This window comes from Tarenaya hassleriana, unplaced genomic scaffold (assembly GCF_000463585.1).
Source record: "Tarenaya hassleriana unplaced genomic scaffold, ASM46358v1 Cleome13, whole genome shotgun sequence".
Taxonomy (NCBI): domain Eukaryota; kingdom Viridiplantae; phylum Streptophyta; class Magnoliopsida; order Brassicales; family Cleomaceae; genus Tarenaya; species Tarenaya hassleriana.
In genome coordinates this window covers 496,881-513,632 of record NW_010963495.1, presented here as the reverse complement: position 1 = coordinate 513,632, position 16,752 = coordinate 496,881, and the positions used below count along the sequence as shown (strand labels likewise).

Sequence of the window (16,752 nt, the reverse complement as noted above, 5' to 3'; positions counted from 1 at the left end):
CCCTCCTCGGCCCCGCCGACGCGCTGACGTCAGCATCCGACGTGGCGGCGTTGAAGGCCTTCAAAGCCGGCGTGAACCCTCGCTCGATCCCGCCGTGGTCGTGCCTCGCCACGTGGGACTTCGCCGCCGCCGACCCATGCGCCTCTCCACGTCGTACGCACTTCACGTGCGGCGTCACGTGCTCTCCCGACTCGACCCGAGTCACTCAACTCACCCTCGACCCGGCCGGGTACTCGGGGCGGGTCACTCCGCTCGTCTCCGGGCTCACTCACCTCCTCACCCTCGATCTCGCCGAGAACAGCTTCTTCGGCCAAATCCCACCGTCGATTTCCTCCCTCGTTAACCTCCAATTCCTCAACCTCCGCTCCAACTCGCTTTCCGGGTCATTACCCGAATCGATCACTCGGCTCAACTCGCTCGAGTCCATCGACATATCCCACAACTCGCTCACTGGGTCGTTGCCGAAATCCATGGGTTCCATGCCGAATCTCAGACGTCTCGATCTGAGTTACAACAAGCTCACAGGGTCGATCCCTAAGCTGCCGAAGAATCTCATCGAACTCGCTCTGAAGGCGAATTCGCTATCTGGGTCGGTCCCGAAAGACTCGTTCACCGACTCGACTCAGCTGGAAGTCGTCGAAATCGCCGAGAACTCGTTTACCGGCGTGCTCGGCGCCTGGTTCTTCCTCCTTCCGTCTATCCAACAAGCCGATCTGGCGAACAACAGCCTCACCGGCGTCGAAGTCTCTCCGCCATCTCCCGCAGGAAGCAGCGGCGACCTCGTGGCCGTGGAGCTAGGGTTCAACGCGATTGAGGGTCACGCGCCGGCGAACTTCGCGGCGTATCCGAGGTTGTCTTCGCTGTCGCTGAGGCACAACAGGCTACGAGGAGGGATCCCGGCGGAGTACGGACAGAGTAAGACGCTGAGGAGGTTGTACCTGGACGGGAACTTCCTCACCGGGAAACCGCCGGCGGGGTTTATCCGACCGGACTCGCCGGTGTACGGTAGTTTCGGGGATAATTGTCTGCAGGGATGTCCAGGGAATTCCAAGATGTGCGCTCCATCGCAGAAGCCATTTTCCATTTGCAAGCAAGCTTATGGTGGGAAACCAAGATCCTGAGTTTTGTCAGAGATTTTTCTTCGTCCTGAAGTGTGTCAGAGATTTGTAAAAAAATATTATTATTATCATTTTTATTTTTTTGTTTCAAAGAATTCAGTTATTTGGACTGCAAACTAGGATAAATTTTTAATAAATAAAATTTAAAAAATGTTTGCTTCATTTCAATGTGAAAATTATTTGTATAATGGAGCATTGTGTTTTGACAGGAAAAGTCTTTGTGTTTTGGTCCCATCGATTTATAAAAATAAAAAAGACGACAAAAAATGGGAACCGACGCTTCGCTCCTTCTCATGCTTTTGCATAGACCGACATCTAATAAATTTTTCATATTTTTTGGTCTTTAATAGAAATTTTCATATCAATTTAATATTTATGTTTTGGTTTTAATTTGATTTTTTTTTTTATTTTTTACATTTGACAACTAATTTTATTTTAAAAAATTTACCAAATAAAAATTTAAATTAAATTCGATGAAAAAATTATTTATCTATATTCATTTTTACAAGTCCAAATCAATAATCATAACTATTTTTTATGAAAAAAAATTTAAGGCTTTGAATGGGGATGAATTTTATTATGGGTTTTTAGTTTTTGAATTTTAATTTTTAGTTTTTGGTTTTTGGCTTTTGGATTCTATAATATTTGAAAACTAAAAAATAATAGTTTTTGATTTTTCTTTGATTTTTTCACTAAAATAACTTTTCAAGTTTTTAAGAAAAGTAATTTTGTGAAAACTTGAATGATATTTTTTTTGGTTTTTGGATTCTAAAAACTCTAAAAACTTCAACCATTCAAAGTCTAAGACAATTCGATATATAACATAAAGCATATTCACTATTATAATTTTTTAAAAAATAAATTTGGACATATGGTTTGAAATGATTATGCCTATGTCGACAACCATCGTGATCAATATCCACCTACAATTTGTTGGAATAGTATCCTGTTATCATATGTTTGATTTAGTACCCTTTTGAACCAAACTTATTTTTATTTTTTAATAAAATCTTTGGTCTAAATGTCATTACCAATATTGAATATTATTTATTTATTATTATTATTATTATTATTATTATTATTAGGATGTTTCATGGGCATTGGGCAACGCCAACATGTTCGGTTTATCACAATTACTAAGTGTTTTTTTGTGTGTGTAGATGTTCTGGATTGAATTTCTTTAATAATACAGAAATAATTTCGATCATTTTTTAGATATTTCTATAAATAATAAATATATGAATTGTGGATTTGTCTTATGTTACCTATTTTATAACATAAAAATATCATCTAATATCCAAATATTCCCTTGACCCTTGACTATCATGAGATTCTCTAGCCGTGTCATATTTTTTATACTCTTCTTCACTTATTTTAAGTAATTATGGACCACTGCCTCATATTTCAAATATATTTATAAAAATTTATAACAATAAAAGTTATATAACATAATAATATTTTCTTTCGCGTTCTAACTTGCTTCTAGGAAACTGAATTCTAGAGCTTTAAGTTTGGAAATTAAATCTGAATGAAATCATGTAAGCAATAATATCAATAATAGGTAAATATATTCTAAAGTAGGTTTTTTAATATATTGACGTACCTTTATATATTTTTCATACATAGAGACTACAAATTTATTTTTCCAGAATTAAATCATTTATCTTCATATTTAACGAAATTATTTCATTTATATATTGTTAAATCTTGGTTTCTTTTCCTCTATATAGAACCATTGGTCAAAATATAAAGAAAATAATCTTTTAGATTTGTATTTTTAGAAACGAATGTAAATGCAAACAGAAAATTATCTAAATAACACTTTGCAAAATCTATTAATCTAACAAAAAAATGCTAACATATATATATATATATATATATACAGAGAGAGAGAGAGAGAGATATTTCTTATAGAAATCATAAAATATATGTTTTTTTTTATAATTTAGTTTCAAATATAAAGATAAAACCGAATGGAAAGTGTAAATAATATAGACAACCGTCCACAAACACAAAACTGTTTCGTGGGATACTCTAATTAAGGATGCAAGCTGTCATATATATCAATTGTTGATACATACAAACAATAGTATTAAGATAGCATTATTCAAGAAGGTATACAATCTTTGGCTTTATTTAAATGGATATTTATTTCCCGTACCAACCAATTTTTTTTTTTGATAACCGGGTAATCCCAGGCCCAAAGGGCCCAGACTAATCCCGACCCACACGCACAACCGGCACCACACGTGGGGATGTGAAGCACCCGAAGGTGGCCGGAGGGGAAATCTCCATACCCTGGGTGTTGAACCCACGACCTCTTGTTCAGGAAGTGGCCTCTCAAACCAACAGAGCTGGGGGAGATCCCCGTACCAACCAATTTTGTCACTACATAGTGGTTTGGGTTCCCATGGAGACAGCTTGCTTTCGATTTTGTTTAGTAGTCCAATTTGATAATTGTTAATTTATTTTATAACTATGTTGCACTAACAAGGTTGGTACGAGCCTAATCCATTGTCCCCGAGTATAATTATATATAGTTTAAGTTGTATAAATGGATTGGTTTAAGTGTGTCTTTTTCAAATACAAAAAGACACCCATGAAAGTTTTTTTTATAAGAAACTATTTAGAAAGCAGAATTTCGACTCTTTACATGTCTTTAAAGAAACCTCACATACATTCATAATTATTGGAAGATTTTTTTATTGTTAAATATTGGAAGATTTTTTGTGTGTGTATAAATATGAATCCTCCTATTCTATTAGTTTTCTTTTTCTATTTGCTTTGAATGCCATAATTGCAGGATATTTATAGAAAAAAAACATTAGGATTAGAATGTGATAATTAAGTCCAACATTCTGTGTTTCATTTAGGATTTGTTTTTAAGATTTTTCATTTTTTATATCAGATTTCCTTATGTTCAATTTATATTTCCATAAAAAATATTTATTTTGTAAAAGTATTTTTTATTGTTTTTTAAATTTATTTAGTTGATTATAATTAAAAAATAAATATGATTACGTAAATTGACTCGCTACGAAATGAAATATCCATGCACTAAAAAATTGGATACTTTGTGAGGCAACTTGTATTTATTTAATTAGAAGATCCGACCCATGTGCATAATATGCATCTATATTCGATTTCACAATTCTCGAATGCGTGTAAATATCCAACGTAACTGCGAAATATGTTTTATATTTATTTAAAATTATAAAATATTCTTAATTTTTCTTATAAAACAATATTCTTAATTTTTACAATTATAAAATTACTCTTAGTTTTTCTCAAAAACTACAAAAATACCTATAATATTTGATAAAAAAAAAAATCACAAAATTACCTTTAAAATTTTACATAAGGTACCCGAGACATCACGGAACAAACAGTGTTTCCAATACTAAATACTGATACAGATACTCCATCTGTGCTGACAAAAGTAATGAGCCGAGACATATCAGCTCCGTGAGAAGAACAATAAACACGGATGATCCAAGATTGGATAGTTCAACCAGTAAAGAAGGGAACAAAACTTCTTCTCAACCCAGGTTCTGTTAGTGAAGAAGTTACGGTAGATTATTGGACAACTATAGCCTTGGACATGCATGGATGGTTGGAGACGTGCATAATACGCATGGAGTCAAACAAATATACATACGTGGACAACAATCATATATATGACCGTTGGTATATACAAGGAAAGTTATCAATGAAGACAAAATATGCTCCGTAGATCATGCACAAGATTATATGGACGTTGGACTCTCCAAATTATAGCAAGAAGCAATCATATGTCCAATATTGCCTTGTATACACGTAGCCATTTATGTGGTTCATATGTTTCCTTTATTTTACTTCATTTCCATATTTAATTATATCCTAATATCCTTATAAATATGTACACATTCATTTTGAATAATAAGGTGAATTATTCTCTCATTTTATGATACACTTACGGCAACATCACCATCTTCATGTCATTCTTCTTCTATTGTTTTACTCTTTAACCTTCTTATCATTCATTCTCTAATCTCCCAATCTAATTTCCTTCAGGTTCGAGTCCTCACCTGGAAATGGACGTTCATATGGGTTTATCGGATCCTCTGAGAGATGTAGTTGGGTCAAAAGTCCGGAGAATTTACAGATTATAGAAAAAAAAACAACTATAAACATGGATGATTCACATCCCACGTGTGTGTCGCGGGTTCATGTACGTGGGCGGGGTTTACCCAACAAGCACATGAAAAATATTTTGGAAGGTTACGAGAATCCAGCAAGTAGAAGCGAACAAAAGACAATACGCAATATGCAATGTTTGTTCTTGAAGATCTTCCTATATGTGACAAGAAAAGAGACCATGAATGTGATATGTAAAATGTGGAGTTGCATATTCTGATAAGGAGGAAGAATATATATATATATATATGGTTCAACTAAAGCTGAAAAGGATCGGGATACTCATGAACAAGAAATTCTTGACATTTTCGGACGATGAAGGAAAACATGTGGATACCATAAGGAAGGGTAGTTAGGATTTAGAACCAGATTGGAAGATGAACACAGCGGTTAGAACGCCGATGAACCCTGTGAGTGCCAAGGCCACTGTAGGCAATGGGGCCGCTACTCCGAAATTCTGAAAGGAGAGAAGGAAAAACAAAAACGCCATCATAGGCTTTCCTTTTTTCTTTGGTTCAGTTCTTGACAAAGTTTTGATTTGTGAAGATCAAGCAGCGTCTTGATGTATGTACCTGGAGGAGTCCCTTGCCAGTGGCTGTTTCGACAGTAATGGCGATGGCAAAGCCAACCATGGCACTGCGTCCGAGCCATACATCCAAACTGTTGCTTCCCTCGGGGCTTTGCTCACACCTTATCGAAACTGACGCCGCTCTGTTTCTACGTCTTCCTCCACCATGAATTCTCAAATTTTCCGGCACTGATACAATCAGGAAATTACAATAAAACAGGGGAAATTTCTACATACTCGTCCCAATCTGAAACGTGACTTTTCCGAAATTCAGAGATAAAAATCCAATCCATTTCAGTGAATCACAAAAAAAATCAATCTAGAACGAATCAGAAACCCATAATTCAGTCCATTGAGACATCCAGACGAAACCCTAATTCCGGATTGAGTTCAGAAACAACATCATATTTTCAGGAAATGAAGAGTCAGAATTCGGGTGCAAGGAAACGTACAGAGAGGAGAACCGGAAGCGAAGGTGGAGCGGCTTCCACCAAGGCCTGGAACACGAACCCAACATCTAGGGTTCGTCATTCTGGTTAAGCTCATCGCGCCATGATCTGCACACGACGGTCCCAAACAAGTTATACAAGCATACATACAGAAACAGTAGCCATACCGATACAAATCCACACATATATATATATAGAGAGAGAGAGTACTGTGAAGGGGGAAGGAGAGATACGCAGAGAATTGAGCTAAGGCCATTTCACGAGGTGTAGAGACCGAGTAATCACGAAGGCCGGAAGGCGCCACTCTGGTCAGAGGATGATTATCCGTTGGAGAAGGTGACACGTGCCTTCCATATATTCCGCTGAGAAAAGTCTGGGCCTCGATTCTCCGAAGCCCACACCTCTACGACGCCGTTTTTGTACGTTCAAACGTTTCTTTGGAGAAAATTTCATAAAAAATTCCCCGATTTATAAAAAATATCATACAAAATCCCTAATTCAAATTTTATCACGTATATTTTCCAATTTAAAAATTGTTTCCAAATTAATACCGAAATAGTTATTTTACCGTCAATGAATCCGACGCGATATTTTTAATTACGCCACATCACGTGACACGTAAAAAAATTTGACAAATCAACAAATCGAATTATAAAGAATCGGTTTACATATACCGAATTATATAGAATCGGTTTACATATACCGAATTATATAGAACCGTTTGGTCACCACGAAATATCCTTTAACACAGCCTTCAAAACCAATTACCAAAACAGTAACTTGGTAACATCTAAAGATTTAAAAAAAAAAGGACTTGAAATCGGAAATCAATGAAGAACAACCACAACCATTATTCCTAACCAAACTACAGCTTGAGGAAGACGAATTCCTCGACGGCCGGGATTTCTCCGATCTTCTTCAACGTCTCCTTGCTGGGCGGTTCGTCCACTCCGATCGCCATCACGGCCTGCTTCCTCGGCGCTATTCTCCCCACACTCATGAAGCTCACGTTCACGTTCTCCTCCCCGAGTATGCTCCCGACCGTCCCGATCATGCCCGGCTGGTCCACTTGCCTGCATAGTATGATACTCCCTTCTAGACTCACGTCCACTTCGAAAGATCCCACCTTTGTCAGGTGAGGCACTCCGTCCTTCACCCTTCCCTCCACCTTCACCTCCCCTGTTTCTGATAAAGCGCTCGCGAATCTTGAATTTACGTTCCCGAGCTGAACCGTTATGGCCCCGAGCGGGTTTTCAGGTGACCCGTCTAGGAGGACTCGCTCCTCCGAGATTCTTAGGCCTCTCTGCTTGGCCGTGTAGTCGGCGTTTACAAGGTTGATGAACACGTCGGAGATTGGCTCGATGATTCCCTTCGTGATCATTGCTCGAAGAAGTCTGGTGTCGAGATCGTCGGTGGCTCGTGCGGAAGCGTATGTGACTTTCACGCTCTTTATGCCGCTCCCTCCGGCTACAAGTTGTACGGCCAGTCTTCCTAGTTTCTCAGCCAGTATTACGTATGGTTTCAGCTCGGTGAGAACCTGCGGGCATGATTTGAAACATGATCAGAGTGTTTCAACCCATGTAGCAGGAACCATCGGTGCATTGACGGCAGTAGCAGCAAGCTCTCCTTTCAAAGCTCCGACAACAGCTTCGGCAATTTCAATAGCAACTCCTTCCTGTGAAACACCGAATTAAAACATGAGAAAAATCACGGGTATTGCGATAATGGATGCGGGTTTTAAGACACAAACCTGGGCCTCGACCGTACTGGCTCCAAGATGAGGCGTGACAGTGACCCTCTCATGAAGCACCAACTTGCTGTCCTGAGGGGGTGGCTCTTTGGTGAAAACATCGAGAGCAGCCTGAGCCACAATGCCAGAATCAAGAGCTCTCACGAGCGCATCTTCGTCGATCACACCTCCACGAGCAACATTTACGATATGAACCCCTTTCTTCATCTTGGCAAAGGTCTCATCATTGAGCATCTTGGACGTTGCAGGGGTAAGGGGCATGTGCAAGGAGATGAAATCGGCAGTGGATATTGCCTCGTCGAAGCTCACTAGCTCAACTCCGAGGGCACGTGCTCGGTCCGCAGGGGCGTAGGGATCATGAGCAATGACGTGCATGCCCAGTCCCTTTGCTCGCCGAGCAACTTCTGATCCAACCTTACCAAAGCCCAGCACTGCAAGTGTCTTGCCCACAAGAGAAACACCCACATACTTGTTCCTCTTCCACTCTCCTGCATTGTGAAATGAAACCATGATCTCAGAAAACAAATGTACAACCACATCTAGTTCGTTATCCCTGCAAAAGCATCATTAACATTTTCTTCATTGGTACACATTGTTGCCATCTACAAAACCTTAACCCCCAAATGTATGGTAAAAATCCTAACCTTTTCTGATCTCTTTCATAATTAGAACCCAAGACCTAATCACGGATCACTTTCATTCACATGAAAAACCTAATGGGAGATCCAACAAAAAGAAATGCTAAACCTCAGCTCCTTCAGTTGCTCAATGAGACAAAGAAGTGATCGAGCGAAAATCTGTCGTCTCATTGTCTGAAGAACAACAAGCAGAAAGAGCTCAAGTTAAATTCACTTTCTTTACATTCTGATTCTCTATTATTTAGAACCGAAATTCAATATCTTGAATATAATAATGCCGACACAAGAATATAAAGTACACGGAAAAGGAAATGTTCTTGTGATCTGAAGTTGAAAAATTCCAGATCCCATCATTCACAGATATCCAGCAGACAAAAAACTTTTTTGTCCAACGATTACGAAAGGCAATTTATGAGAATTAAGGATAATAAAAATTGAAGAAAAAGGGTTGAATTCAAAAATCTGACCAGCCTTGACGGAAGCATCAGCTTGAGCGACGTTCCTCGCCATGGCCGCCAATAGCGCGATCCCGTGCTCCGCGGCTGCGATCGTGTTTGCCGTCGGCGCATTGACGACCAAGCAACCGAACTCCGTGGCGGCGCTCAGATCCACGTTGTCGATCCCCACGCCAGCGCGTCCGACCACCTTGAGCCGCCCACGAGACGACTCGAACACCTTGCGACCGACCTTCGTCCCGCTCCGCACGATCAACGCGTCGCATAGCGAGATCTTCGTGTTGAGCTCCTCGGGAGTCATGTTATACGAGCAGTCGACGTTCGCGAATTCCTCCAGGAGCTTGACCCCGTCGCTCCTCCATCGCCGGAGGAGCAAGTCACTAGGACGAGCCTTCGCCGCAGGGGTATTTCGCACCCCTTGGTGGAAAATGCGACGGAGAATGCCGACGGGAGGGGCGATTTCGAGGAGAGAGACGAGATCCTGAGCGGCTTGGCGACAACGGCGGAGGATATGGCGGAGGAGGCCATATCTGCGGTTGTGTTGTCGGAGAATCGATGTAGAGGTCGGCTGGTTTTGGTGGACGAGTATACTGTACACAGATGAAGGTGGGGGGTTTTATAGTGGGTTTAGGGGTTTGGTGATGAGAAGGCGATAGAATCTCACGCGCGGATTGGGCGCGTGGGTTCATTTATTAGGGAGAAGTTTTTTTTTTTGTATTTCCAAATGTTTCGGCGAATAGAGTGACCTCTTTTTTGGGGAAAAATCTTGCAAAAAGTGCAAGTTGCTACATAAATGTATTGTTATTATTTATAAAAAAATAATTGTATTGTTAGTACACAAATCATTTTTTACTTCAATAATAATAAACCATCAGCTGTAATATCCATCATTATATTAATGTGCTAAAATGGACCAAAATGAAGAGTAGACTAACAAAAGAAAATTGTCTGAATCCAACACGCAAACAAATCTAGATAACAAATATTTCAAATAAATTTGATTTTAATAAATATAACTTCATCGGCGGCTTTTGACTTGGAACCGAATTTATTGATATTTTGTGTGTAAAAATAAACTGCGACTCCAAAAGCTTATAATATACTCACAAGGAGTCGTTAATATGGCGCGTGAAAGGTTTTGCAATTTCATTTGCAGCTGCTTAAAGATGCATCAATATAGTTTGGCGGGTCGAACCTCTGTACTTTTTTTTATTGCAATTAGTAATATTACATTAAGTTCGTGTGAGCAATGAACTCGACCGGGTTTAGGCCGAGACGGGTCGTGACTCGTGACTCAGGTGCAAGGAGGGCAAAAGGGAATAGAACTTGTTTTGAAAATGTGCATATTACAAGACATGCATTAGTTAGAGCTTTTCTTCTAACAAGCGATATCAATTCACTGCCATAGCAGAAACCCGGGATCCGTCGAACAAATACATAGCTTACGAAATCTTGACAGGCGAAAAATGAGGATCAAAGATTTAGTAAAGTAGTGAAATGGGAATAGGTCGATAGAAGAGGAAACTAGGTGAAGTTGGAGAGATAAGCTTCGGCCAACAAGAGGCCGAGCTTGGCTTGAGCCTCTGTGGTCAAATGAAGATTATCGGGCTTGAGAGGCAATCCCATTGCGTCGACTGTTACCACATTCGGCATTTTCAGCCCGAGCTGAGCTTCTCTCACCTTCTCTATGTGCCCTCCCCCCGATGCTATAGCTACCTGCATCACACCCGTCAGCACTTCCCTCCCATTTCGCCTCTCTATCTTTGTTTCGATATCTAAGAGACGGCTCCAAGTAATCCACAGGGAGCTAACCCTTTGTCTAATGTTCTCTACGCTAAGCATGACGAATTAGTCATCAAACCGAAACACTAAACCTTTGCTCAAACTTTTTACTATTATCCAGAAATGAGGATTTGTCTAAAAAGAAGACAGAACACTTCCACACTTCCTCCATAACTCCTAACATTTCAATGAAAACAACCAACGAAAAACTAAATCCTTTGACGTAGAAGCTTAAATGGACGAAGACAGGCCCGATCCTTTACACCAACAGCACCATACTCCTCGTTGGTGAAGCCGATTGGAAAAGCATACATGGAGGAAAGGAAATATCATGATTGAGGATCAGCTCACTACCTAATGAAACAATGTACCACCAGCTAGGAACGAATCGTGGCTAATCACACCGTCTTCACGAATTCTAATCCTGTTGGGATGCAATCAGGTACTAGAATTCACATTTGTGGGTGCATATTCACAAACCCACCTGACTGAATTTAGCCCTAAAAAGTTGCAGCGTATCCTTCCATGTATAACAATTTCCAGGCAATTATATACAGTTTCATGAACAGACAATCCACTCTACTATGACTACACATCAAACCCACTAAACTGAATTTGGGAAATACAGTCTTGAAACATGTTCTTCAAGGCATATAATCTAGATTCACTCTTCCTACGAATCGCATGAACCAGAGAATAGAAGTAAAGCAACAGATTCAGTACCTGAACAATGGGGAGATCAGGAAGTTCAAGATCACCACGAAGATCCTTGATCAGACGCTTCATGTTGCTCCCGTAACTCTCGGCGTCGTGGATGCTCGACACGTCACTCTCCCCTTGGTACCAAAGCAATGCCTTGACCTCGCCGCCGGATCTGCGACTCTCCTTCGTCCTCCTCACCATCCTCTCGTACAAATGGCTCCCACGCTCCCACTCCCTAATCGCCGTCCCCCCGGAGGCGCACGGCACCAGCCCTATCGTCTCCGCCGGCGCGTTAATCGTCACGCGCTCCCTCACTGCGTTAGAGAACGCCATCCCCGGGCCCACGCCGCAGACCTTGCCGGTGTCGATGTCCGCGTGGAGAGGCTCGCGCGCTTGCTCCCACCTGAGATCGGCGCTCAGGCGGAGGATCGCGGGATTCGAGGCACATTCCGGCGGAAGGCCACCGTCCCAGACCCAGCGGTTGTGGTGGTGGTCCTTGACGACGCCGCCGCGACCGGCCATGTTGCTTTGGCCGGAGAGGATGAAGATCTGGGAAGGGGTGTTTGGTTGCAGGGCTTCCTGCGTCCCTGCACCGTGACAAGGTGATCCTCCTCCCATTTTCGGTCGGTCTTCGGATTTTTTTTTTTTTGAAATTTGAAGCTTGAAGGAAAGAAGTCCTCAATTGGTGAATTTCTTTTACAAGCGACAACCTCTAATTTATTCAATTTTTTCAACGAACATTTATAACATCTGTCCTATCAATTGATTACATCGTACAAAAAAGATTGTACCATCTGCCACACAAGTGAAGTGTGGCCGTTTCGGTAGGTTCTCCATAACCGGACAGTATGGAACCGAAAAAATGCAGTACCGATTCCAAATCAAACCGTCTAAAAATATTTGAACGATAACTTTTTTTATAAAACCGAATTTTTCCGAATCAAATCAAATTTTAAAAAAAAACATGATAGGCCATTTTTTTTTAAAAAAACTAAAATTTTCTTTTAAAAATTTTCAGTATGTCAACCGCAAGCAGTGCATTTGATTTGAGCACGACCTTAAATATTTTGGGGCCCTATTTTTTTTTAAATTGTGGCCAGAGAAATGATGAAGATACAAAAATACAAGTGGCCAAAAGAAAAGCTATTCAATCCTATAATTTAATAGAATTTAATTAATTGTACAATCAGTCATGCTGTAAAATGCATTAATTGTGCTGTCGGATAGTATTTATTTTTCTAATTTTTTTTTCTAGTCAATGAAGAAAAGACAGTTTTAGTGAAACAAGATCTATAGATTAACCAAAACGAGAACATAGAGAGATACACAAGAGCTTATGTAACAAAGACAATAAGCTACATACAACTAGAAAAAGAAAAAAATATAAAAAAGACAACAAAAGCCTATGCTTTCACTGCAACAACTTATGCATCTTCTCCTTAATGACAGTAATTATAATTTATATAAAAAAACAAAAAAAAAACAGAAGGTAAATCCTAAAGGGTAGTTTTGTCTAGCACTTGACACACTTCCTTCATGGAAGGTCGCTTGTGAGGCAAGGAAGAGACACATCCAAACCCTAACCTAAACCATGCCAATGCTCTGTCCTCTTTTCGTGCCACGTCAGCCCTAATTGCTCCCTCGACTGACCTCAAGATCATCCCTCTTTCCTCGGCCCCCGACTCGAACATGTTCGACAACTGACCCAAATCTCGATCCATCGAAAACACTCTCCCCGTCATAAGCTCCAGCATCACCACACCGAACGAGTACACATCCCATTTAGGGTTTGGCTTCTGGCTCCTCCACGACTCCGGCGCCTTGTACGGATCGGCGGTGGGACCCGCAGATGGGCTCGAACTGGGCCCGGTATTGTGGCTCGATGGTTTATGGGCCTGGCGGGTAAGACGGTCTAGGCCCAAATCGGTTATAATGGGCTCATAGTCAGTGTCCAAGATGATGTTGTTGGGCTTGATGTTGCCGTGAGCGCGCTTCTTCTCGTGGACATAAGCGAGTCCTCGAGCTATGCCTCTTGCTATCTTGAGCCGTACCTCTAAAGACAATTGGCCTTGTGAAGAAGACGATGACGACCCTGCTTTTCCTATTTCTGTACGGAACGCAAAACATGTTTGAGATTATTAAAGAAAATCAAACAATTATGGTTATAATATAAGAACTCTTTGAATATAAAGGAGGTTTAAAGGGTCAATGCTAAAATGCGCCGAGTGAGTATGCGTATTTTAGTGAATAAGTAGTGGTTTAGCTAATTTGCGCTAACAGAGGAGGAGCTATGCAAAACTCACTGTTAATGGAGCAAGGCAAGCTGCCGTTGGGGACATAGTCGGAGATGAGAAGCTTCTCGTCGTCTCCCCAGCAAAACCCACGAACCCTAACGAGGTTTCGGTGTCGGAGCTTCGCGATTGTGCGAACCTCGCGCTCGAACTCCTTTAGCCTCGCCGTCGCGCAGCTCTCGGTCCCGATCCGCCGCACCGCGAACGCTGAGCCGTTCTCCAGCACCGCTTTGTAAAGGATTCCGCTCCCGATCGAGCCCAGTACGTAAGCCGATGCCTTCAGCAGAGCGTCTAGCTCCAATTTGGTCTCGCCGTCGACCGTCACGAGCTGAGTCTGAGTGGTGCTCTGTCTGAATCGCCCACCATCTGTTCGATTCAATGCCTGAATCGTTTGCTGGTCTTGAATCTGGTTCTCTACATCGCTCTCGGAGCTGTTAGCTTCCGACGCCGACGTCTCGTCGTCCCCTCTGTTCATGATTATGCACGACCCGCATGCAGTTTTAGCAGGTGGAGATTCTGTGACCTCTGTGGTGATGGGTGTTAGGTGGTGATTTGATTTTTTGGTGGACAAGGCGTCATTTTTCTCCAAGCATTCTTTCAGGACGCTGAATGTGCTGTACTGTTCGTAGCTCCTGCGTTTCCTGAGCTGGTATACGTAGAGGATGAACATGGCTAGAATGGCTAAGCCTGCTATGTCTGCAACTGTGATTCCGACAATGGTGCTTGGCTTTAGCTTGCTTTTGGCTGTCTGATTCGGTGACTCTGTTAAAGGGTTTGTCGTAGTTGTGGTTCTGGGCATGACTGCTATAGCTGGAGAAGTTGTTTCGGAGGTATTGTTCGGTGGGTTCGAGAGAGTGGAAGGGATTGAACAAAGGTTCTTCAATGGCTTCCCACATAAACTCGGATTTCCAGTAAAAGACTCTGTTTTTTGGTTAAGTAAAGGGACGGATTCAGGTATGGGTCCCGTTAAATTGTTAAAGGAGAGATCGATTATGGCGTTTGCAGGAACTTCCTCGGCGAAACCTGGAGAAATAGTGCCGGAGATGTTGTTGTGTGATAAACTGAGGTAACGCAAACTTTTTCCACCGAAATTCAGAGGAAGAGACCCGGTCAGAAGATTCGAGGAAAGATCCAGAACCTGTACTGCTTCAAACCCACTTGGAAGATCACCTGAAAGGGAGTTACTTGACAGGGAAATGACCGTTAGATTCTTCAGAAGCGTGAGGTTGCGCGGGATTTTTCCGGCGAATGTGTTAGCTGAGAGATTCAAGAGCCGGAGGCTTGCCATACTGCTGAGTTTCTCAGGCAATTCACCAGAGATGTCGTTGTTCCCAAGGGACAGAACCCTAAGCTCAGTGGCGTTGAACGCAGAATCCGGCAGTGACCCATTAAAGGAGTTGTTGGAAAGATCCAAGATTCTTAGGTGAGGGATCGAGAACAAGCTCGAAGAAAGTGAGCCCAGAAGCTGTTTGTTGGGTAGAACCAAGCTTGTAACTCTGAACATGTCTGGTGTGGTAGGGTTTCCGAGCTGTGTACAAGTGACACCAGACCAGGAACATGGTGTCGCATCGTCATAGTTCCAGTTTTCCAAAACGGAGAACGGGTCACTGAGAACGGAGTACTTGAAAGAAAGCAGAAGGACTCCATCTGCGGTAAGAGCTTGAAGCTGTCTAGGGACAACAAGAAGACAAAAGAGAAACGAAAAGAGGAAAAGGCTCATAAGGTTGCTTCCGTTAGAAGTCATGGACTGAGTTCTTGGACCTCTCTCTGTCTGGTAATGCCGACGGCTCTATGCTTCTTCTTATGTGTATATTCATAGAAGAGAGAGAGAGAGAGGGTGAACCACTGCAAGTTATTGTTGTTCTGTTCACCAAAACTGCGAGGTATTGGAGCAAACTGAGAGAGAGAGAGAGAGAGAGAGAATCTATGAAAGTGTTGGCAAGTGAAGTAGGAGTTGATGAAGAAAGAGCTTTTGACCAAAACATGGTTCAGAATCATTCACTGTTAAAAAAGAGGGAGAGAATGCATTTTCCCTAACATTTCGCGGAGTAAATTGTAAATAGGAGACAAGATCTTGGACTGCATGAAACTGATATATATATATATATATATATATATATCAATCAGTTCATCGATTTTTCCTATAATTTTCAACATTTTAAGGTCAGAAATCTAGCAGAGAAAGGAATCTACCGTCCGTTGCTAAAGGACAGCCATGTGGGTTCCCACGAGGAGCTTGTCCCAATTATTTTTATTTTTTTTTATTTTTGTATAAATTCGTGTTCCTCATCTGATCCACATTTGCGCCTCTCCTTCTCCTTTTTTGGGGACGATTTATTAGCGTTTACAGCTTTGTCTCTGAGAAAAAAATAAAATAAATATCTTGATTCTTTTTTTCTATCAAAACATGATATTTTTTTATGCGCCATTGAATTGTGTTGTCCATGAGCTTTATGAAAAATATTAGTATCACTTACACACAATAATCGTAGATATGTTGTATCATATAATCGAAAGCATGTGTTATTATATATCTGATATAGACATTAAAGATCTTTAACAACCAAACTTAGAACACATGTGCCATAAGAGTTTAAATTTGTATACTTACATACATATATATATATATATATATACATCCATTCGAAAATTTGCTCCAAGATTTCATTGCAGCCATTTTCTTATTATTATTATTATTATAAACAATTTAATTGAAAAAAAATTAAATGACTGCAAAAAGGAGGAAGAAGACGGCAAGGTGTCACGGGTTGTGACAATTTGGACAGTGGAATAAAGAAAGGATGGGTCCTCACTCCTCAGCTA

At 41.2% G+C, this 16,752-nt stretch overlaps 4 protein-coding genes across 5 annotated transcripts in view; 1 reads left to right on the top strand and 3 right to left on the bottom strand.

Annotated features, from left to right (window-relative positions):
• LOC104807835 (putative leucine-rich repeat receptor-like serine/threonine-protein kinase At2g24130) overlaps positions 1-1,286 on the top strand; it is a 1,865-nt gene extending 579 nt beyond the window's left edge. The window contains exon 2 of the mRNA XM_010533258.2: positions 78-1,286. Within this exon, the coding sequence (XP_010531560.2) occupies positions 78-1,121 (1,044 nt within the window). The 3' untranslated portion in view covers positions 1,122-1,286. The remainder of the gene's footprint in view (positions 1-77) is intronic.
• A 4,134-nt stretch (positions 1,287-5,420) lies between these two features.
• LOC104807247 (stress enhanced protein 1, chloroplastic-like) lies at positions 5,421-6,633 on the bottom strand. Of its 2 annotated transcripts, none has more exons than XM_010532443.2 (4): positions 6,522-6,633; positions 6,315-6,419; positions 5,867-6,051; positions 5,421-5,751 (listed from the first exon to the last, which is right to left on the bottom strand). In XM_010532443.2, exons 1-4 carry the CDS (start codon positions 6,565-6,567, stop codon positions 5,647-5,649), a joined length of 441 nt encoding a protein of 146 aa, XP_010530745.1. In that variant the 5' UTR covers positions 6,568-6,633; the 3' UTR covers positions 5,421-5,646. The 2 variants fall into 2 exon arrangements, with proteins under 2 accessions (XP_010530745.1, XP_010530746.1); XM_010532444.2 differs by having other exon boundaries at positions 6,545-6,619.
• Positions 6,634-6,989: 356 nt separating this feature from the next.
• On the bottom strand, positions 6,990-9,504 carry LOC104807246 (D-3-phosphoglycerate dehydrogenase 1, chloroplastic). Its single transcript, XM_019201854.1, has 4 exons — positions 9,167-9,504; positions 8,062-8,549; positions 7,893-7,986; positions 6,990-7,850 (listed from the first exon to the last, which is right to left on the bottom strand). Exons 1-4 carry the CDS (start codon positions 9,453-9,455, stop codon positions 7,177-7,179), a joined length of 1,545 nt encoding a protein of 514 aa, XP_019057399.1. The 5' UTR covers positions 9,456-9,504; the 3' UTR covers positions 6,990-7,176.
• A 955-nt stretch (positions 9,505-10,459) lies between these two features.
• On the bottom strand, positions 10,460-16,019 carry LOC104807834 (receptor protein kinase-like protein At4g34220). Its single transcript, XM_010533257.2, has 5 exons — positions 13,942-16,019; positions 13,137-13,745; positions 12,430-12,528; positions 11,660-12,315; positions 10,460-10,870 (listed from the first exon to the last, which is right to left on the bottom strand). Exons 1-5 carry the CDS (start codon positions 15,671-15,673, stop codon positions 10,679-10,681), a joined length of 3,288 nt encoding a protein of 1,095 aa, XP_010531559.1. The 5' UTR covers positions 15,674-16,019; the 3' UTR covers positions 10,460-10,678.
• Between the last annotated feature and the right edge of the window lie 733 nt (positions 16,020-16,752).

Bases quoted from the DNA above. Each gene is read 5' to 3' on its own strand.
- LOC104807247 (XM_010532443.2), bottom strand. From the start codon at position 6,567: ATGGCCTTAGCTCAATTCTCTGCGTATCTCTCCTTCCCCCTTCACA. The intron at 6,052-6,314 runs GTACGTTTCCTT...TGATTGTATCAG, and splicing joins CGCTTCCGGTTCTCCTCTCT to TGCCGGAAAATTTGAGAATT. The intron at 5,752-5,866 runs GTACATACATCA...CTCTCCTTTCAG, and splicing joins CTGGCAAGGGACTCCTCCAG to AATTTCGGAGTAGCGGCCCC.
- LOC104807246 (XM_019201854.1), bottom strand. From the start codon at position 9,455: ATGACTCCCGAGGAGCTCAACACGAAGATCTCGCTATGCGACGCGTTG. The intron at 8,550-9,166 runs GTCAGATTTTTG...TTCACAATGCAG, and splicing joins TGATGCTTCCGTCAAGGCTG to GAGAGTGGAAGAGGAACAAG. The intron at 7,987-8,061 runs GTTTGTGTCTTA...GGTGTTTCACAG, and splicing joins CCAGTACGGTCGAGGCCCAG to GAAGGAGTTGCTATTGAAAT.
- LOC104807834 (XM_010533257.2), bottom strand. From the start codon at position 15,673: ATGACTTCTAACGGAAGCAACCTTATGAGCCTTTTCCTCTTTTCGTTT. The intron at 12,316-12,429 runs GTACAATCTTTT...TCACCAATTGAG, and splicing joins CTTCACTTGTGTGGCAGATG to GACTTCTTTCCTTCAAGCTT. The intron at 10,871-11,659 runs GTACTGAATCTG...GGTGTGATGCAG, and splicing joins CTGATCTCCCCATTGTTCAG to GTAGCTATAGCATCGGGGGG.